This window comes from Cajanus cajan, chromosome 4, assembly GCF_000230855.2.
Source record: "Cajanus cajan strain Asha chromosome 4, NIPB_CcT2T_4, whole genome shotgun sequence".
NCBI lineage: Eukaryota > Viridiplantae > Streptophyta > Magnoliopsida > Fabales > Fabaceae > Cajanus > Cajanus cajan.
Genome location: NC_138520.1, coordinates 31,278,641 through 31,301,825, shown reverse-complemented (window position 1 = coordinate 31,301,825; position 23,185 = coordinate 31,278,641). Strand labels below are relative to the sequence as shown.

General features: G+C 40.2%; 1 protein-coding gene across 1 annotated transcript in view; it reads right to left on the bottom strand.

The window, feature by feature from the left end:
- The window catches only part of LOC145957277 (uncharacterized), a 31,463-nt gene extending 22,991 nt beyond the window's left edge, over positions 1 to 8,472 (bottom strand). The window contains exon 1 of the mRNA XM_083073503.1: positions 8,329 to 8,472. Coding sequence (XP_082929629.1) covers positions 8,329 to 8,472 — 144 coding nt within the window. The remainder of the gene's footprint in view (positions 1 to 8,328) is intronic.
- Positions 8,473 to 23,185: the final 14,713 nt, after the last annotated feature.

Genomic DNA, 23,185 nt, shown 5'->3' with positions numbered 1-23,185 from the left:
GCAATCTATGGAGTTGCTAATGATGAGGGCTGGGATTAGGGAGGAAGAGAGGACCACAATCTCTAGATTTCAAAGTGGTCTTAATCTTGAGATAAGAGACAAAGTTGAACTTTTACCTTATAGGGATTTAAACGAACTCGTTCAACTTTGTTCAAGAGTGGAGCATCAACTTACAAGAAAAACTTTTCGAAAAGAATCCACTCCCTCTTATTCCAAGAACTTTAAGAAGGAGGGCCACTCTTCCCTACCTTATCCCAAGGAAGAAAAAGAAAAAGAAAAAGAAAAAGAAAAATCATCTTTTAAAGCACCTTCCAAAGAGTCTAAGTCAAGTGAAATCAAGTGCTTCAAGTGTCTTGGAAGAGGACATATTGCTTCCCAATGTCCTACAAAGAAAACTATGGTTTTAAAAGCCCAAGACCACTATAGTAGCCTTGATGAAGCTACCCCTTCTTCCTCTAGTAGTGAAGAAGAAGCCATAGATTCCGAGGAAGAAATTTTACCTTGTGAAGGAGACCTATTGTTGGTTAGAAGGCTCCTTAACAATCAATCTAGTGAAATTGACCAATCACAAAGAGAGAACTTGTTTCAAACAAAATGCAAGGTCTTAAAAAGTACTTGTTCTCTCATTGTCGATAGTGGGTCTACTTCTAATTGTTGTAGTACTAGATTGGTTGATAAGCTAGCCTTAACTACAAAACCTCATCCTAAACCTTACAAAATGCAATGGATCAATGAAGAAAGAGGTGTTGTAGTTAACCAACAAGCAAGCATACCAATCTCTATTGGCAACTATAAAGAAAATGTTTTGTGTGACATAGTGCCATTAGAGGTTAGTCATGTCTTTCTTGGGAGGCCATGGCAATTTGACAAGCACATAATCCATGATGGCCTCACCAATAAAATAAGTTTCCAACACTTAGGTAAGAAGTTTGTGTGGTGTCCTCTATCACCCTCTCAAGTGAATGAGGACCAACTCAAACTAAAGGCTAAGAAAGATGATGAAAAGAAAAGCAAAAACAAAAACAAAAAGAAAAGAAAAGAAAAAAAGAATTTTTCCTTTGAAGACAAAGGGCTAGGTTCAAAAGAACCTTAACCCTTGTGCCATCCTCCTTCTTTTGGTGCCAAAGAAAGATGGCAATGGAGGATGAGCACCTTTTTAAAAGCCATCATTGCATAAAAGGCACCCAATCCTAAGTTAGATGATTTGGTGAATGAATTGCATGGGTCAATAAATTTTAAATGGTGATGCCTCTTTGGCTCTTCCCTTTTGCCCTAAGCACCTTCATTCAACAAATTATGTACTTAAGGATTGCATAGTTAAGTTTTAATATTTTACTCCCCTAATTGTGGTTTCACTTCTTTTGAAGGATCAATGGAATGGACGAACTTGAAGATTTGTGGTCAAATCCTTCTCAAGAAGGAGGGTATGATGGAGGACCATCCATGGTACTTCATGTGAAACCCATCACATGGTCCAATGCTATGACTAATTTTGAGTAGTGTAGGATTTATTTGGTTTATTCCAATTTTACCCTTGTATTTTGGGGTATTTTAGTCATAGGATTTATTTTCTTTGTATTTCCTATTTTACCCTTGTATTATGGGGTGCTTTAGATAATTAGGGTTTTCAATTTTTGGGCTAGGGTGTTTTAGAGGAGGTGACGCAATTTTTGGCAAAGTTTGGACCTATTTTTGGTGTTAGAAAGGCTTAGGCCCAAGTGGAGGGCAAAGGTTGCATGGTCTTATCATGCACCTTGTTATAGCCAATCTAAACCCATAGATTCCAAACTTGGCCACCAAGTTGCATCTAGGGTTAATTTGGCATTGCATTTGGAGTGCATTTGGCCTTGGCATTTTTGGCCATGCAACCCTAAATGCAACTCCTCCTATAAAAACCCCACACCCCACCACTTGTAAACACTTTGGATTATATGAATTTGAGAGAGCATTTCTTTGCCTCAAATCCTATCCTTAGTCCCTAGGTTGCTTCGGCTAGCCTTCCTTCATTCTCCACCCTTGGAGAGTGAAACCTAGAGTGGCCTCCACCTACCTTGGAGTGAGCCAACTTTGAGCACCCAAACACCTCCACCCTAAGTGCTTCCGCCCAAACACCATCATCTCACGCCACCCCCCTTTCCTTCACCATATATCCTCCTTTTTGTCCACCTTGTTGAACCTAGATCAAGGGCAAGGCTTCCTCTCCTTCATCTCTACGTCATTCCATGGAGAAGGAACCCATCAGGTACCTAAATTTTTGGACTTACACATGTGCACCAAAGTTGAATTCAAATTTCAAATTTGAATTCAAACTTTAGGCGCCAATTTGTGTAGCTTTGGTTTAGGTGCCTATGTGCTTCATTTCCGTGCATACTTAAGTCCTCCCTTCACATTTTTGTATTCACTTTGATTCATATTGAAATTTGAGAGCCATTGGCCGAGTTTCTACCTCAAAGTCTTCTAGCTTCTCACCTCAAAACCCTAGGAGAGTTCCATTCTTTCCTTCTCTTTGAAGTGAGTAGTCCATTGTTTCTTGAGCTTGGATACTTCCCTCCATAGCTTAGGAACCTCAAGTCCGAGAATCATTCTTCATCAAGTGTTCATCATAGTGGAATCAAATCTCTTTGAAGAAGATCCTAGCATTGGCGAATTCAAGGAGGAGAACAATGTCCACTTCTCCTAGTCTTCTCCATCAATTTTGGTATCAAGAGTAAGGTCTTCAAGGAGATAAGTTGCTTCAACTTTTGTGTCTGTGTCTTATGCTGTTCTTGTGTGTTCTTGTGTCTTAATTGAGTTTCATTTTCGGATCTATATTGTTTTGGTGTTCTTGTGCTTCATAGATCCATTATTGATTGTTTTTTATTTTCTTCCACAATCAATGTTTAGGACTTATTTGCTTGTGCTTATTTTTGCTTTTATTTGAGTCTCTCCATTCCTTGTATGTGTCCGTGATTGGACCTCATTCATTGCATTAGAATTTTTGTTTTGAATCTTTGTTTTGTCTTAGAAGTTTGTGTTTAGTCCTTATATGTTGCAAATTCCTTGAATAGCATGTTTAACCTAGTTTTATTTTGAATTGTGTGTCTACATTTTTCTCTCGGTTTGTTCTCATTGTTGCCTACATATATGTGCTTTTTCTTTTACCTTATTGTGTTCATAATTTGCTATTAGTCCTAGCAAGTTTCTTTAGAGTTAGGCTTCCATTGTGTACTTGAGTTTTCAATTCACTTTCCATTGAAAAATCTTATAAAAAATTTTGTGACTCAAAATTTCAAGTGCTTAATTCTACTTCTAGTGCACTCTTTCTTGTGGATTCAATTTTAAAAAAAATTAGAGGCTGAAAACAGAGATAAAACAGAGCCTAAAACAAAACAAAAGTTCAAAAGTTCAAAAGAAAAGTGTGCAAAAATAATTCAATACAAAAAAACCTAAAACTAGTGCACTAGTTTCTTCAATTTCACTTGAATTTTGACCTATTTTGTAGTCTCGGTTTCTATAGCTTGGAATCTTGGAAAATTTTGAAACAAAAGGCAAACACCTTCTCTGGAGTCTTAATTTGAGGCTGAAAAAAGAAAGAATTAAAAAAATATATATAAGACAATTTAAATTGAAAAAGCCGTGAGGTGTTCTTGGATAAAATTCACTTGATTCCTTGTTATTGTTTTGACTACTAATTGTTCTATACTTGTCCAATTTCTTTCAAATTTTTTTTGTTTTGTTCATCTACTCTAATACCTATCTAGGAATATTCCTAACTGAGTGCTAGCTTTTATTTGAAGTCTTAATTTTCAGTTTTACTTGTTGAACCTCTTTGTGTCTTGTCATATACACTTATTACTCTTTACTTTTGGTATAAGCTTTCCAAATTGTGCTTTATTGCTTGTCTAGTTTTCTTTCATTAAATTCCCTGTGCTGGAAGTGGCCTCAAATCCTTGCTCAAGGATCAAGCATTGCTCAACAAAGAGTAGGAAAAGTTTGGACACTAAGACTACAAAAAAATTTGACCTAATTTAGTGACCTAGCTTTTCCTAAACTTCCTTCACTTGAGTGACCATTCCTTTCACCTTGTGAGGCAGCCACCATTAATCTCTTTGTTGTGTTTCTTTTACAGGTCCAGTAGCATCATATTTGAAGGATTAGTGGCGGATTAAACACTTGAATAAGTGTTGAAAATTTGTACATCAAAATCCGTCACTAATTGGTCACTAAAGCCATCATTTACTTACTTTCTAGGCTAGTTTACATTTTTGCAAAATCTCTTGTATTTTAAACCAATTTGTAAAGCTTGGAGGGAGTATTAAGAAGCTGGTCAGGTATATTTAACTCCTTGGTAGCCTACTCACGTGTAGTACTAGTGGAAGTGGCTTGGAAATTTCATATGTTTCAAGCTTCCACTTAGGGAACCCGACTAGTTACTTATCTTGCTTCCTTTAAGTTCCTTGTCTTTTAATTGTTTTATTTTGCTGCCTTGAAACGTCTAGAATTGTGTAGTTCTTAATTGTTCACGTTTAGCTTAGCTTTCAAAACAAACCAATTGTGAAAAAGCATTCAAAATTTTTGTGAAAAGTTTTGGGGAATTGGAAGTATCACAAAGGAGTTTAGTGATTTCCACTTGAAAAGGCTTGGTTATTAAGTGGCTCTTTGTAGCTCACCTCCCTTGATAGTGCAACTTGTACACTTAGACTTCCAAGTGCTATTTTCATTCCTAGAAAATCCCAAAAACATTTTATACCTTTTTGCATAGCATACAAATTCTTATTATTTAATCATGAGTCATCATTCTCAAAGTAGTTGTGACTTTGATACTCCTAAAAGTTTTAGAAAAATTGTCAAGGAGGTTGAAGCACTAAAACTTTGGAAGCATGAAGAAGTACTTCAAAAACAAAAAGAAAAGATTGAAAGAGAAGTACAACTTCTTGCTTTAGAAGAAGAGATTCAAAAGATTAAGCAACAAGAAGCAAAACTTTTAAAAAAATTACATAAAAACAAAAGTCAAAAAAGTTCCTCAAAAGGTTCCACTAAGAGTTCCAATGACTCTCAAAGCCAAGAGTATGATGGTAGCTTAAATATGGATGCTTTCTACCAACCTAGACCTAGGAGAGTCATTAAAGAAACAAAAGTGAGGGAATCAAGGGTTGTTCTCCCTTAGTTTCATGGAAAAGAAAATGTGGACGCCTACTTGGATTGGGAGATGAAAGTGGAGCAAATCTTCACTTGTCATCAAGTAGGTGAGGAAAGAAGAGTTCCTCTAGCCACCCTAGCTTTTCAAGGACAAGCCATGTATTGGTGGACATCCTTGGAAAGAGAGAGAAGACTTCACAATGATCCTCCCATCACTTATTGGAATGAATTGAGGAGTGCTATGAGAAGAAGGCACATACCTTCTTATTATAGTAGGGAGCTTATGGATAAGCTCCAAAGACTCCAACAAAAGAACATGAGTGTGGAGGAGTATAGACAGAAAATGGAGTTATATCTCATGAGGGCTGGAATAAGGGAGGAAGAAAGATTGACCATTGCTAGGTTTTTGAATGGTCTAAATTTTGATATTAGAGATAGAGTTGAGTTACTCCCTTATAGGGACCTTGATGATTTGGTCCAACTTTGTATAAGGGTGGAACAACAAAATTTGAGGAAAAGTTCTTTTAAAGATAAAACTCAATCTAGCTTATATATCAAGAATGACTACAAGAGGGAGGGTCAACATGACTCTTCTACAAACTCTAGTAAGGGTCAAGAAAAAGAAATAAAAAAAGAAAATGATAAAAATAAAAATGTTGTCACTTTTAGTAGTAAAACTAGTGACATCAAATGTTTTAAATGTCTTGGGAGAGGCCATATAGCTTCTCAATGTCCAACTAAAAAGGTTATGATTTTGAGAGGACAAGACATTTATAGCAATCATGATGAATCTAGTTCTACCACTTCAAGTGATAGTGAGACTAGTGTGGAAGATCATCCAAGTGAAAAGCTATATCCTGTTGATGGTGATCTTCTTATAATCAAAAGGCTTCTTGGAAGTCAACCTTGTCCCACTTCACTATCACAATGAGAGAACATCTTTCACACAAGATGTTTAGTTTCCAAAAGAAATTGTTCTCTTATTGTTGATAGTGGATCATGCTCTAATTGTTATAATACAAGGTTGGTTATCAAGTTAGCCCTTACCACTATTCCTCACCCTCATCCTTATAAACTTCATTGGCTCAATGAAGGTGAGGAATTGGAGGTAAATCAACAAGTGAAGGTCAAGTTTTCTATAGGGGACTATAAAGACAAAGTTTTATGTGATGTGATCCCTATGGAAGCTTGTCATATTTTGCTTGGTAGGCCATGGCAATTTGATAAACACACTATACATGATGGCCTCACTAACAAAATAACCTTAACTCATAAAGATAAGGAAATTGTTTTTAATCCTTTAACACCATCCCAAGTGTTTGAGGATCAAAAGCAAATGAAAAGAAAAAGAAATAAAGAAAGGAAATAAGGAGAGAGTGTGATGAAGGGGACTCCACTAAAACATTTGTGAACAAGGAGAGTTATTTTATTTCCAAACAAGCCTTGCAAAGAACTCTCTTTATTCATAAAAGTTTTGACTCTTATCCTAATGCTGCCACTAATCTTAAAGTTGAGAATGAGGAACAAAATCAATTTCAAACAAAGACTTCTCAACTTCGGGATATAGTGAAGAAGGAGAGGACTATTTTTAGTTTTACTCCTTATACTACTTCCTTGGAGGTGCACAAGGGAGAAAGTATTTTTGTGGTCTTAATAAAGCACCCAATTTTTGGTTTACATTGTTTGGTAGATACAACTTGTAATAATCTATATTCTATGTTTGCTTCTATGGGAAGATCTTATTCTTTTGAACTTAATATGATTCCTTCCCTACAAGACAAATATAGTTTATATGATTATAAGTATCTAGCAAACAATCAAATCCAAAATTGTTTAGGATGTTTTCTAGTAGTTTTTTCTTTATTTTTTAGGAAAAGCCTAGGTTACCATTTAGGGTACTTTAGGCAAGATATAGTAGTGTTTAAAAATCAATCTTTCCATTGTCTTAGTCATAGTGTTCTCACATTTTTAGGTTTTACTTCTAGGTTATGCTTAGGAGAGGAGCCTATTTCTAGAGAGTCTAATATTTTATCCTTCTTTGTTAGGTTAGAAAGTAGGACTCCTCTTAGGATCCATGATCTTTTTGCTTACCATGTCACTTCTTATTCCTTGCATGTTTTACATGTAGGTGCTAATGTTTCTTCCATGCATCCTCTAGATTTGAGGACAAATCCTTTTCAAGAGGGAGGGGATGATGGAACCATACTTGGGAATGCAAGAGGTGACACACTCAAAGATCCAAGAGGAGTTGGCTAGACATGAAGGTTTGGGCCAGCTAGGGCCCAATGGGCCTGATGGGCCTGGGAAGGCCCAAGTTGAACTTTTCATGGGCCATATGTTGTTATAGCTAATTTCATATGTTTTTTATACATCATGTTAGTATAGGTATCATATATTTTGGTCTTGTATTTTGGACCACATAGAGTAGCATTTTAGGTTTTAGGCTAGTTGGGCCTAGTTTTGGGCTTCATGAGCCTTTGGGCTTTTGGTACCCAATATTGGGCTCATTTTCATTCTTGTAATTTTTCCTTTCCATTGTAATTGTTTGACCAATGTAATTAGGTCATTAGAATAGGAAAATACAAGGAATACTAAAGTACGCTAATTAGGTTAAACTAGGTTTAATTTGGAAGCCATTTAAGTTACATTTGAGTCACATGTTTTGCACCATTGGTGGCTGAACATGTGACACTCAAATTAACCCTAAATGACTCTCAAATCAGACCTAAATGCACCTTGGTACCTAAATTTTCGGACTTACACATGTGCACCAAAGTTTGAATTCAAATTTCAAATTTGAATTCAAACTTTAGGCGCCAATTTGTGTAGCTTTGGTTTAGGTGCCTATGTGCTTCATTTTCGTGCATACTTAAGTCCTCCCTTCACATTTTTGTATTCACTTTGATTCATATTGAAATTTGAGAGCCATTGGCCAAGTTTCTACCTCAAAGTCTTCTAGCTTCTCACCTCAAAACCCTAGGAGAGTTCCATTCTTTCCTTCTCTTTGAAGTGAGTAGTCCATTGTTTCTTGAGCTTGGATACTTCCCTCCATAGCTTAGGAACCTCAAGTCCGAGAATCATTCTTCATCAAGTGTTCATCATAGTGGAATCAAATCTCTTTGAAGAAGATCCTAGCATTGGCGAATTCAAGGAGGAGAACAATGTCCACTTCTCCTAGTCTTCTCCATCACTTTCTCCAGAGAAACCTACCAGGGCCTCATCATAAGGTATGAGCTCCTTCTCCGAGATACCCAATTGCTTGAAGGTGTTCCAGTATAAAATGTCTGCCGAACTGCCTTGATCGACCAATGTTTTCTTAACTATACAGTTATGAATTTCGACACTTATCACCATTGGGTCATCTTGTACGGGATCAATGCCCTGAAAGTCGGCATTAGTGAAGGTGATTGACGGTAGCCTCCGAGTTGGTTGTTTTTTGACCACGTGTATCGACCGAACGGCATGCAAATGCCTCTATTGGGCTGAGGAGGTTGAACCCCCTCCGGCGAATCCTCCTGCAATTGTGTTAATGACTCGCCTATGTGATCCTGTAGGCTCATCCTTTCTTTCACGTGACCTGCTACGTTCACGTCAGGGCCTCTCGGCGTGATCTTGCCTATGTCGATCGTTGTGTCGAGATTGGAATGAGGAGAGAGACCGAGACGAGTCTGACCGATCTACAAAATTACGAAGCTGCCCCTGCTTAATTAGATCCTCAATTTTGTCCTTCAGAGTTGTGCACTCTTCGGTAGAGTGTCCTCGATTGCGGTGATACCTGCAAGACTTGTTGGTATCGGCCCGCAGCGGGGTGGATGCTCTTTTTGGAACAGCCAACACTTCAGAGGCGAGAGCTTGCTCAAGTATCGCTGCCCGACTTGCATTCAAGGGTGTATACTGCGAGTATTTTGGTCCTCGTGTAGGTCGTTCCCGAAGTGTTATTTCTTTGTTGCGACTCCGAAATGATGACTCTCCAGGCTTTTCGGTTTTATTTACGGTTTCGGCTCGGGCTTGTAGACCCCTAAAATTGTCCGGGTCGGAAATAAAGCTTGAAGACTCTCGAAGACTGAAGGAAGATCAACCAGAAGGACTCCTGGAAGGCCCTAGGAGGGTTCTCTGTAGGTCTAGAGGTCTTAGAATAGCTCAAAATAAGGAAGTGGAGGGAATGAAGCCCAATACGGCCGTACTGAACTTAATACGGCCGTATTGAAGCTTCAATACGGCCGCAGTGAACTCAATACGGCCGCAGTGAACTCAATACGGCGTATTGAAGTTTCTGAAACTTCAATACGGCCGTACTGAAATCAATACGGCCGTATTGAAGCTTCAATACAGCCGTATTGAACTCAATACGGCCGTATTGAAATTTCTGAATTTCAATACGGCCGTATTGAACTCAATACGGCCGTATTGAAGTTCAAAAATTTCAATACGGCCGTATTGCTCCTGTAGGCCGTATTGCGCCTATTCCCTATAAATATGACGTCAATTGGACGTCATTCCACACTTTTGGAGATAGTTTTAACCCTCTCCTTGAGTATTCTGGGGTTTTTGAGCAGTGTTCTGCCCTAGAAATCACTCGGAGAGTTGATCCGACAAAGTTTTTGAGCCCCGAGCCATTTTGCTTGAGGATCAAACCTAGTCGAAGGGAAATCCTCCGGATTTCCATAGTTAAAAGTTTTTAGGAAGGAGCGAGCGAGCTTGTAGAGCGAGGGAACGCCAAAAAGCTTTCCCAGTTTTACTCAATATATAAAAGCACGCTTCAAGAGGTTTCTTCTTAAATCCTTCCTTTTACTGCTTTCTGTGTGCATATTTAAACTGTCATCATGTAGATAATTAATTTATAATCGCTTATAATAAATAGGGGTAATTTAGTAATTTTACGCTGTTATTTTAGAAAATAATCTGTCATAGGGAACCCGAAAGGGGCGCTGTGGGGTGCTAACACCTTCCCCACGCGTAACCGACTCCCTTACCCGACTCTGGTTGTAATGGCCAAAGTTGATTTATAAAATCAATTGCCTTATCCCTTTTTCCAATGTTTTGAGTAAAACATTGGTGGCGACTCCACGAACCCTCCTTTTGCGAAAACCACTAATCCATGGAGGGTCCCGCTTGGGATTAATATGGATTGGTGAATCATTTAATAAAATTGCTCGTTTGACAAGGTCTCAGTTTGAGAATACGTCATTCTAGCAATCCATATTTTTAAATAATTAAACGAGTCCAACCATCCTTCGCGAATGCCGAAAGCCCGTTTGGGCCGGTGGCGACAGATGGCGACTCCACTGGGGAAGCTTCGAGAGTCAGTCCCATTTAGTGACAGATTGTTTTTAACAAATAATAGTAAAAATTACTTCGTTACCCCTTGCTTGTATGATAACATAATTTATTATATGGCTTTAAATAACTGTTGTATGTTTAAATTTCGCAATTGTTTGAAATACAAACTGTACACAAACCTTTGCACACAACAGTTCCCTCTATACCCGGGGGCATGAGTGGTAATCCATAGGGAGTGGATGTTAGTACGGCCGGTTGAATGGGTCTATAGGAGCCTACGAGACCGTTGTCGGAAAAACATCACTCAAGGTGATAACCATGAACTTGAGTCCGACAGTGCGTTGGAACTTTCCATCGACTTACGACGAGAGGAATTGGGTCCCTATAATGGGGGCACCTTGGGGGCCTTTGACCAAGTGAGAACAGTTAGATCCTCCTTGAATATGCACTTTTCTGCAGGAGACCCCTACCTCGTGATTCGTTCGTGACTGTTCGTGGATGAGTGAATTGTTTGTGTAAATGCTTATGTGCAATTGTTTGTGCATTAATAAATAACCTTGTAATAAGGTCTAAGAATAAATCCCCATGCATGAAAATGTCATGACATGAGAGGAAAAACCAATGTGTGAAAATATAAAAGTAAGGGGCATGTGCATCATTACCAATAAGAGACCATGCATCCTCATAAAAACATACATTTTAGGGTCACCAATACCTCTTGACATGAGTGAAAGAGACCCATGACTATAGAGATTCTCCGTTGGGGAGAGATCATAGATAAAGAAGGGTGGTAAACTTCCGTCTTAAAAAGGCAGCGCCTTAAAGATGGAGGTTTATCAAGCTCATGTTAAAGAGTGTATTCATTCCATAAAATAAACTAACTAAACATTCATTTTAGAAAGTGGCTGGTCATCTCTCTGTCCTTACGCGCGCACAGAGAATCAAGAAAATGGAGGCATTGGAGGAGCAAAACAAGAAGCTCACAACCGAGCTTTCACAGCTTAAAGAGCAAATGGCGCAAATGATGGAACTCATGCGTCACCACAACGTCCATGGATCTCATCACAGTGAACATGGGTCCCATCATGAGGGAGAGGAGGAAGAGCATGAAAAAGATCCTCCACACACTGTACCCCTTGGGGCTGGAATTATGATTAAAGAGCCCGAGGTTTCAAAAGAACAATTCCACGCCCTAGAAGATCGGTTGAGGGCTATGGAGGGGCATGATTTTGACATCAAAGATGCCGCTGACATGTGCTTAGTGAGGGACATCCAATTCCCTCCTAAATTTAAAGTGCCGGATTTCCCAAAGTACGTGGGATCGACTTGCCCCAAAAGTCATCTCACCATGTACTGTCGCAAGATGGCTGCATATGCCACAAATGAAAAGCTCTTGATCCACTGCTTTCAAGAGAGCTTAGCCGAAACTGCACTCAATTGGTATATGCAGCTGGATGGAAATCAAGTGTGCACGTGGAGACAGTTGGCCGACGCCTTTCTCAAGCGCTATAAGTATAACATCGACCTAACACCCGATAGGTCAGATCTTCAAGCCTTGAGTAAAAAGAATGATGAATCCTTCAAGGCGTACGCCCAACGTTGGAGGGAGTTGGCGGCACAGATAGAGCCCCCGCTGTCGGATAAGGAGACGGTGTCCTTATTCATCAACTCGTTGACTGGTCCCTATTACGATAAAATGATAGGGAACACAACGACACTCTTCTCGGACATCATCACCATTGGAGAAAGGGTGGAACAAGGACTTAAAAGTGGGAAGTTGGCTAAGCCTTCCCAACCATATGAAGCTAAGAAGGCCTTCGGGAAGAAGAAAGAAGGAGGAGTCAACGCTGTAACCATTTCTCCATCTTCTTCCACTTCGAAGTCAGGCAAATCGCAATACAACTCTGTGAAGAAGTTTGACAAACTTCTGACCACTTATAGCGATCTCCTGCCGAAGCTAGTAGAAGCCCAACTTCTAGCCTATATTCCACCAAGAAAGATCGACCCACCTTACCCCGATTGGTACAAGCCTCAAGACAAATGTCTATACCATTCGGGAGCACCAGGGCATTCAACAGAGAACTGTCTAGCTCTCAAACACAAGGTCCAAGGCCTTATTGATGCTGGGTGGGTCACTTTCGATTCGACAGCGCCCGATGTGAGCAAGAATCCTCTACCAAAGCAGGAGTAGAGTATGGCAAGCCACGATAGGGCCCCTCCACATTTTTCTTTTTGGGACTCATGATCAGTACCCGAGATCATGAGGACCTTTTTCATGTAAATAAGGGTTTTGTACAGTTTTACATACATATATCAATAAAAAGGCATTTTTCACATATTATTCTCTCATTTCGTTCTTTTCTCTCTCTCTCATTAACATTAATAATTCTAAACCTAAACAGAACCAATAAAATAATTATGTCTGTAATTGTTCGCTCTGACCGGGATCCAAAAGCCGAGGATGAATGGGTTGAGTCGGACAGTGATGAGGAGACCATCTCTCCGGATCTGCAAAGACTGCTAGATCAAGAAGCTCGTCTACTCCAACCGTATCAAGAAGAATTGGAGACCGTAAATTTGGGGCAGGGTCAAGAAATACAAGAGGTCAACATTGGGACCCATATCAGTGATGAAATAAAATCACAATTGATCCAATTATTAAGGGAATACAAGGATGTATTTGCATGGTCGTACCGTGATATGCCCGGTTTGGACTCTAAAATCGTCGAGCACAAGTTGCCATTGAAAGAAGGGTTTCGACCCGTTAAACAAAAGCTTCGACGAATCAAGCCCGAATGGTCTTTAAAGATCAAGGAGGAGGTGGAAAAACAATTAGACGCGGGATTCTTGGTTGTATCCCAATATCCCGAATGGCTGGCTAACATTGTGCCAGTTATCAAAAAGAATGGAAAGGTTAGAGTGTGTGTTGACTATAGGGATCTGAATCGTGCCAGTCCAAAGGACGATTTTCCCTTGCCACATATTGATACACTCGTGGATCACACAGCCACGAACACGCTCTATTCCTTTATGGATGGATACTCGGGGTATAACCAAATCAAAATGAATATGGAAGACCGCGAGAAAACTTCTTTCATCACACCCTGGGGCACTTTTTGCTATAGGGTAATGCCTTTTGGACTTAAAAATGCGGGCGCCACCTACCAACGAGCGATGGTGACACTATTCCACGACATGATCCACAAGGAAATTGAAGTATACGTGGATGACATGATCGCAAAGTCGAAAGACGAGATGAACCATATTCAATATTTAAGAAAATTATTCAATCGGCTTCGCAAGTATCAGCTTAAGCTAAATCCGGCTAAGTGTACTTTCGGAGTTCGGTCGGGTAAGCTTCTCGGGTTCATCGTTAGTGAAAAAGGCATAGAGGTGGACCCCGATAAAGTAAAGGCAATAATGGAAATGCCTCCTCCTAAAACCGAGAAGGAGATAAGAGGATTCCTTGGCAGGGTGAACTACATTGCAAGGTTCATCGCACAGTTGACTGACACGTGCAAGCCAATATTCAAGCTATTGCGCAAGAATCATTCCGAAACTTGGGATGAGAATTGTCAACGAGCTTTTGACAAGGTCAAACAGTGCTTGGCCAATCCACCAGTATTGGTGCCACCTGTCGAGGGAAGGCCATTAATCCTCTATCTAACAGTGCTTGATGAGTCCATGGGAGCCGTGCTAGGGCAACAGGACGAAACTGGAAAGAAAGAACGAGCCATCTACTACTTGAGCAAGAAATTTCTAGATTATGAAACCCGCTACACGCCATTAGAAAAGACTTGCTGTGCGTTAGCGTGGGCAACACAAAGGCTCAGGCAGTATATGATAAGGCATACTACTTGGTTGGTTTCCAAAATGGATCCAATTAAGTATGTGTTCGACAAGCCAATAATCACTGGGAAGATCGCCCGATGGCAAGTACAATTATCAGAATTTGACATCATACATGTCACACAAAAAGCCATCAAGGGTAGTACCCTAGCTGATTACCTAGCACACGGGCCGACCAATGATTACCAATCCCTTCAGGATGATTTCCCCGATGAGCATATAATGAGTATACAACATGAAGAACCAAAAGATGATGCGTGGACCATGTATTTTGATGGAGCCTCCAACATGCTTGGACAGGGGATTGGGACAGTGTTAATCTCCCCACAAGGAAAGCATATCCCTCTAACAGCAAGACTCAATTTCGACTGTACAAATAATATGGCCGAATACGAGGCTTGCGCGTTAGGAATCCAAGCGGCTATCAACAATGGTATCCTCAAACTCAAAGTATTTGGAGATTCAGCTTTAGTCATCCATCAGCTACGAGGTGACTGGGAAGTCCGAAATCCTAAACTGATACCATATGTTGAGCATATCAAAGATTTGACACAATTCTTCCAAAGTGTCATCTTTGAATACATTCCAAGGGAGGAGAATCAGTTTGCTGACGCCCTTGCTACGCTCTCATCAATGTTCGCCTTGGATAGTGAACATGAAATGCCTGTCATTAATATCCAGCGGCATAATAAGCAAGCGTTCTGCCTTCTGATAGATGAAGATATCGACGATTGTCCATGGTTCCACGATATCAAACAATATCTGAAAAAAGGGGAATATCCTGACATGGCCAACGATAATGACAAAAAGCATATCCGAAGAAGGGCCATGGGATTTCTGCTAATAGGAGAAACCCTCTACAAAAAGAATTATGACTCGGTCTTGTTGAGGTGTATAGACCAAGTCGAAGCTCAAAATGTGATCAAAGAAATACATGAGGGGGTTTTCGGTACCCACATTCCCGGACCTGCAATGGCTAAGAAAATCCTTAGGGCAGGGTACTATTGGTCGACCATGGAAAGGGATTGTTACCAATACGTTCGGAAATGCCACAAATGTCAAGCATATGCCGACAATATTCATGTCCCACCAACGCCACTCAATGTGTTGGCTTCACCTTGGCCATTTGCAATGTGGGGCATGGATGTTATTGGACCCATCGAACCAAAGGCATCCAATGGACACAGATTCATCCTAGTGGCCATTGACTATTTCACCAAATGGGTAGAAGCGGCATCATATGCTCATGTGACCCGAAAGGTGGTAACATCCTTCACAAGGAAAAACATCATATGCAGATACGGTATTCCCGATAAGATCATCACTGATAATGGATCCAATGTAAATAACAAGATGGTGGAAGGATTGTGCCAGGAGTTCAAGATCCAACACCACAACTCTTCCCCATACCGACCAAAGATGAATGGGGCAGTCGAGGCAGCCAATAAGAATATCAAGAAAATAGTACAAAAGATGGTTGTCTCATTCAAAGACTGGCATGATATGTTACCCTTTGCTCTCCATGGATACAGGACTTCAGTACGCACATCCACAGGAGCTACTCCATTTTCCCTTGTTTATGGAATGGAGGCAGTTCTGCCTGTTGAAGTCGAAATACCTTCTCTGAGAGTAATCATGGAAGCAAAACTTTCCGAGGCAGAATGGGTTCAAAGCCGGTATGACCAGTTGAACCTCATTGAAGAGAAACGGCTGAACGCCATATGCCATGGTCAAGCCTATCAAAGGAAGATCAAAAAGGCTTTTGACAAGAAAGTCCACCCTCGAGTCTACCATGAGGGAGAGCTAGTGATGAAGAAATTGCTACCAGCTCAAAAGGACAAAATCGGAAAGTGGGCCCCGAATTACGAAGGACCGTACGTAGTAAAGCGAGCCTTCTCCGGAGGAGCACTGATCCTCACAAACATGGACGGAGAAGAACTTCAATACCCAGTCAACGCTGACGTGGTAAAGAAGTATTATGCTTGAAGACGTTGCTTGCACAAGCCCGCTAGGATGAAAACCCAAAAAGGGCATCCTAGGCAAAAATTAGGGCAAAACAAAAAGCCCGCCAGTACAAGGGTACTAGGCAAAACAAAGGCAAAATTATCCCCGCTAGGATACGTCCTAGGCAAAAATTAGGGGCAAAAGAATAAGATGTAAAAACAAAGCAAGCAACGATCACTTGAATCGAAAACCGAAAGGCGGTACAAGTGATAATCTTCTAGAAGCAAGCGTCTTGCAGTATCTACACTCCTGGCTCAGGCATCTCACCCGAAGCAATTAGGGGAACGGGAAGGGCGACAATTACAGATATAATTGTTTAAAGCTAAAATGTATATAGCCTACCCTGGCCAGCCATTCTTCGGAAATTCCTTCTGTACATCTTTCTGTAAAAACATTTGTGAATATTAATAAAATATCCATTCATTTCTTTTCTCTCTTGACCATGTGATTATGCCTTTAAATTGGTATTTCTAAAAATTGTATGAGATTCCTTAATAATTGGTCAATAAAGAAAATTGGAGGGGTTCCTGTAAAATCCATAATCTCCTGCATAAAAGGCTCACAAAAATCCTCCCTCGCGTCTATGACAGAAACTCCTCCAAAAAAGAAGAGGATAGGGAGAGTCATTCACTTTTCTAAATAAAAGAACAAAAATAAAAACTTGCATCGCCTGCATCACACACATTAGTTGCACATTCAAAGACCTTATCATGAGGCAATTACATAAAATAGAAAAATAGAAAATTGCTTGTGTATGACAGCAGCAAGCAAAATACAAAGATTCAGAAAATCAACAGCATCATACAGAATAATTGAGCCTGGAGAGGCTTGTCGAAATAATACTCCTTCAGAATAATTGAGCCTGGAGAGGCTTGTCGAAATAATACTCCTTCAGAATAATTGAGCCTGGAGAGGCTTGCCGAAATAATACTCCTGCAAAATAACTGAGCCTGGAGAGGCTTGCCGAAATAATACTCTCTCATAATAACTGAATTTAATTTCTTTAGCACTTTTAATTTCTGTACAGCAAAAGCCAAAAACATAAAAAAGGCAAAATACAGAAAAAGCCAAATCAGAAGAAAAGGCAAAATACAGAAAAAGCCGAAAATGAAAAAAGGCAAGGATATAGAAAATCCAACAAACAGTTTGAACCGAATAACTAAGCCTGGAGAGGCTTACCAAAATAATACTCCACATCCTCCACAGTATGCAGAATAACTGAGCCTGGAGAGGCTCGCAGAAATAATACTCCCCAGAGAAACCTCAACTCAAGCTCACGGGCCAAATTTCCCAGCGAGAGCTATCAAAGCAAGATCATCAAAATCCCCAATGGAAGTACGATCTCCCAAGCAGAATATCCAAGTCAAAGGACTTAAACTTCCTCAGTGAAGATAGCTCTCCAGCTCAAGCGTTGAGTGAGGCTAAGCCTGCAGAGGCTTCCTAAATAATACTCTGGGATACATAAGATCCCTAAATCCCCAGTCGCCTACTCAGAGGCACCCCTTCAAGAAAAATCACAAAAAGATCAATAACCATTCCCCAAGAGGAATCCGGCACTCAGCCGAACACTGAACATCAAGATAATTCGCCTACTCAGAGGCACTCTTCCAAAAAAGGAAAAAAATATATCAATAAATATTCCCCAAACGGAATGTGGCATCCAGCCAAGCACCAAACATCAAGATCATTTGCCTAACAGAAGAGGCCAGTCAAGAAATGAATGACAAAATCCCCAGCGGATAAACAGCCTACACAGAGGCTACAAAAATCAGAAAATCCAAAAGAGATACCCGAATAAGGACAACCGGGATACTCCACCCACGTCAAAAGGACGTCAGCCAAACATAAGGCATCGCTCAACTCAGAGAGAGAGCATCTGTGTCTACACCCCAAGGAGTCAAAAATTCCCCATGGGTACCAACAATGCAATGCAAGTTGGGGCACAAGAACCTATGAATGACTGCACATCCCCTAGACGGATCCCTGCGTTATCCAGCCCTCAGCGGCACAAAATCAGAAAAACCGTCGAAGCAGCATCGTGGACTGTGGAGACAAAAATCATATCAAATCATTGCCGAAGTGATCAGAAGACACGGAAGCAGGCCTGGAGAGGCAATACTCAACTGCTGAATGTTAAGAGGCAGGACCTGGAGAGGGTATGTAATACCCATTTTATTATTATGGCATTTTCGTAAATTTTCAAAGGTATAGGGGTATTTTTGTAATCTTATTATTGGATGGCATTTTGGTAATTATCGGTGGCATTTTCGTAATTTTTATTAAAATTTTTGGGGCATTTTCGGATTTTGGAACGGGCTGTTCCAAAAGCGGAACGGGCCGTTCCAAAAGAGAAAAACACGTGTTCTGGGGTTGTGCAGAACAGGGCCGGAACGGGCCGTTCTCCAAAGGAGAACGGGCCGTTCTGCTTGGAGAACGGGGCGTTCCCCTTGCAGAACGGGCCGTTCTGCTTGGAGAACAGGGCGTTCTCCTTGCAGAACGGGCCGTTCCGAAAGGAGAACGGGCCGTTCTGCTGGGTTTCGAAACGGGCCGTTCCGGGGCCGTTCCAGTCGAAAATTTTACGTTGTTCTGAAGGATTCAGAACGGGCGTTCCGTTTTCGGAACGGGCCGTTCTGGTTAGGTGGCGAAAATTTGCTATAAATAGGGGCCTTGGGGTGTTGGAAATGTATGCCTTGAGAGAGAAAATTCCTAGAGAGAGAAAGGGAGAAAGAGAGAGGAAAGAGGAGAGAGAGAAAGGAGAATCCAGTAGAGGAGATTCTGCCCGAGTTTCGGTTCCTGTTTAAGGAGAGAGGTGGAGGTTCTGCCCGAGTTTCAGTTCAGATTTATACAAGTAAGGGTGGCATTTATAAAATTAATCTAGTATGCTAAGTAAGGGTAGTGCTTATAAAATTAATCTAGTGCGTATGACCATGATAGGAATAGTATAATTTTAATATGCTATTTTGTTTGTATGAAGATTGTTATTTATTCAAGTTGATGGTTGTTTTGGATAATTATATTATTATTATATTGATAAATTGGCATGGTTATGGTTATGTTTAATTATGGAATATGCTGTGTATGTGGTTTGGAAAAGTAAATAGGACTTAAAGGAGTAAGGTTATGGTATGGATTAGATCTCTTGGTGAGATCAGGATATAATCTTTGGAAAAGTATGAAATTGGGAATCCCATGGTGAGGATTCCAATGTGGAACTTTTCCAAAGGTTATATGATAAACCACTTCAGATGTTAGGTGGATTCTGAAGTACTCCTTTAAGTATTCTATTTGCTACCGGTATGGGGGCCAGGCCGAGTCATACCGATGGATGAAGTGGCCATGATCACCAGGGTTACGTGACGACGTAATTCCAGCTGTATATTTTCCATGAGAGGTCAGGTGTGATTCCTGTGTTGCTGATATGTTTCAGCGTGCGTGTCAACACTTGGTGGATGGTGTTGAGGCCAACATTGTGAGGATATGTTGGTGTGAGATCATGGAATAATTATACAGTGGTGTGACTTTGTTTCTGGATGTGGAATATGTATACAAATGGTGTGGATTGTATGCATTGGATTTGAGATTTGATTTATATTTGGCATGGAAATAACTATTAATAAGGTTTATTTCCTTGGTGCGGATATATATATATTATGGATAAATATCTGTTTAATGATATTTTATCATGTACTATGGTTGGTTTTATATGTGCTAACCCTTGCATGTTTCCATGTGGTTTGGACTGTGATGATCTCACTTTGTGGGGGAGCAGATCAGGTGTGAGGCTTGGGATAGCAAGAAGTCTTCTGATAGCTGCTTTGAGTAGTAGCAAGGTTTAGAGCTTGACCAGCACCTAGGGTGTCTATATTATATTATCTTTTGGATTACTGTATAACTTTACTAAGGATGATGACTCTGCTATAGCAGATTATATTATATATTTTGGAAACAATTTATATGTTATTGTATAATTACACTCTAGCGTAGCTGGCTTTTGCTCTATTTTCTTTATTTTATATATTTTATTTTGTTTGGTTATTGATGTGACGGCCTAGGGCGGGTCGTTACAATTTTGGTATCAGAGCTGGTCAAGTCTCTTTAGGGTTTGTGGGAAATGGTCTTGTTGCATTTCCGTTGTGTGGAAATGAAAGGAACTACATGAGTTTCTTGATCTTGATTAGGAATTTCTTATGAGTTTTAGTGTAAACTCATAAAATTCCTTGATCTTTCATCTTGATTAGGATGGTTGGTAGGGGAAACAATTCTAATCCTTCTTCAGGCATGGATGCGCAACAGATTGCTCAAGCTATGGAGCAAATTGCTGCTGCTATTGGACAACAGAATACCTTGTTGGCTCAGATGGAGACTAACCGGGCTGCAGCCGAAGCAGCTAGGATTGAAGTACCTGATGAATATAGGGGCTTGTCAGAATTCAGAAAAGGGAATCCTCCTCAATTTACAGGTGTTGATGGACCTGAAGTTGTTGACCAGTGGATTGAGGAGATGGAGAAAATTTTCATGGTGATGCAGTGTCCAGAGGAGAGGAAGCTAAATTATGCTGTTTATATGCTAGTGGGTGAGGCTAGCTTCTGGTGGAAGGGTGCTCAAGCTATGATGGAGGCTAGAGGTGAAGCGGTAAATTGGGATAACTTTAAAAAGGTGTTTCTGGAGAAATATTTTCCAGATAGTGCTAGGTATGCTAAAGAAGCTGAATTTTTGAGACTGCAACAAGGGAATATGTCAGTACAAGAGTATGTGGTCAAGTTTGAACACTTGGCTAGATATTATTCTCAAGCTATCACTGAAGCCTGGAGGTGTAGGAAGTTTAGTGAGGGTCTAAGATTTGAGCTGAGAAAGACTATTGTTCCTATGGAAATTATGGAGTTCCCAGTTCTAGTTGAAAAGGCAAAAACAGTTGAGAGATTTGAAGGAGGAAATAAAATGGCAAAGGGTCCAGAGGGATCATCTGGATTTGGTAGGGGGAAACATCCTCAAAAGAGACCATCTCAGTTTCAAATTGGGAATGCTAATAAGAAACCAATGGGGACTACTACAGGAGCTGTTAGATGTTATAGATGTGGAGGCCCACATATGATAAGGGATTGTCCTACAAAGAATTATGCTTGTTTTAAATGTGGCAAGGTGGGTCACATGGCTAAAGATTACAATGTCAAAAATATTCCAGCTAGAGAGAACCAGAAAGTGGATCGGCCTACTGCAGCAGGTCGTGTCTTTGCTTTAACAGGTGCTGAAGCTGAAACGACATCTGAGCTGGTAAAAGGAAAGGGCAAAGCTGATGGTAATGATATTTCTATTTTATTTGATTCTGGTGCTTCACATTCTTTTATTTCTTATGAATGCGTGGCAAGGTTAAATTTAGTTGTGAGTTCCTTGTGTGTGGATCTAGTTGTTTCTACCCCAGCTTCAGGGTCTATTTTGACTTCTGAGGTTTGTTTGAGATGTCCAGTGGAGGTGGAAGGGCGTTGTTATAAAGTGAATTTGTTTTGTTTACCTCTATCCGATTTGGATGTGATTTTAGGGATGGATTGGCTTTCTGCCAATAGGATTTTGATAGATTGTTCAGAGAAGAAATTAATCTTTCCTACTGATGAACAGGAGAGATTTATTTCTAATAGACAGGTGGATGGGTTGTTGAAAAATGGAGCTCTTGGGTTTATGATCTTATCTTTTATTAGTATAGAGAATGAAAAGTTGTTGAATAGTATTGATGTTGTTAGAGAATTTCCAGAGGTTTTTAAGGATGATGTTCCGGGATTACCACCAAAGCGAGAGTTAGAGTTTAGTATTGATCTTATACCAGGGGCGGGACCAGTGTCCATTTCTCCTTATAGAATGGCACCAGCGGAGTTGTTTGAATTGAAAAAGCAGGTTGAGGAGCTTTTGGAGAAGCAGATGATCAGACCAAGTGTCTCTCCGTGGGGAGCACCAGTGTTATTGGTAAAGAAGAAGGATGGTGGTGTGAGGTTATGTGTGGATTACAGGCAGTTAAATAAATTGACAATCAAGAATAAGTATCCTTTGCCAAGGATAGATGATTTGATGGACCAATTGAGGGGAGCTTCTGTTTTCTCCAAGATTGATTTGAGATCTGGGTATCACCAGATTCGGGTAAAGGAAGAGGACATACCAAAGACTGCTTTCAGGACTCGGTATGGTCATTATGAGTATGTTGTCATGCCTTTTGGCGTGACGAATGCTCCAGCTATTTTCATGGATTATATGAACAGGATTTTCAGACCCTTTCTGGATAAGTTTGTGGTGGTGTTCATTGATGATATTCTGGTTTATTCTAAATCTATGGAAGAACGTAGAGAACATTTAAGGGTAGTTTTGCAGGTATTGAAGGAGAAACAATTATTTGCAAAGTTGTCAAAATGTGAGTTTTGGTTATCTGAAGTTAAGTTCTTGGGTCATGTGATTTCTGCACAAGGAATTGCAGTTGATCCTACTAAGGTGGAAGCGATTTTGAGGTGGGAGCGTCCAAAATCAGTTACTGAAATTAGAGGTTTTGTGGGATTAGCTGGCTATTATAGAAGATTTATAGAAGGATTTTCTAAAATAGTTATGCCTTTGACACAGCTGACCAGGAAGGATCATCCTTTTATATGGACGGAGGAGTGTGAAAGGAGTTTTCAAGAGTTAAAGGAAAAGTTGACTTCGTCTCCAGTGTTGATTCTGCCAGATCTTAATAAATCTTTTGAGGTTTATTGTGATGCATCTCATCAAGGTTTAGGATGTGTTCTTATGCAAGATAGACAGGTTGTGGCCTATGCATCTAGACAGTTAAAGATTCATGAACGAAATTATCCTACGCATGATCTAGAGTTGGCTGCGGTGGTTTTTGCTTTGAAAATTTGGAGACATTATCTCTATGGAGCAAAGTTTGATGTGTTCAGTGATCATAAGAGTTTGAAAT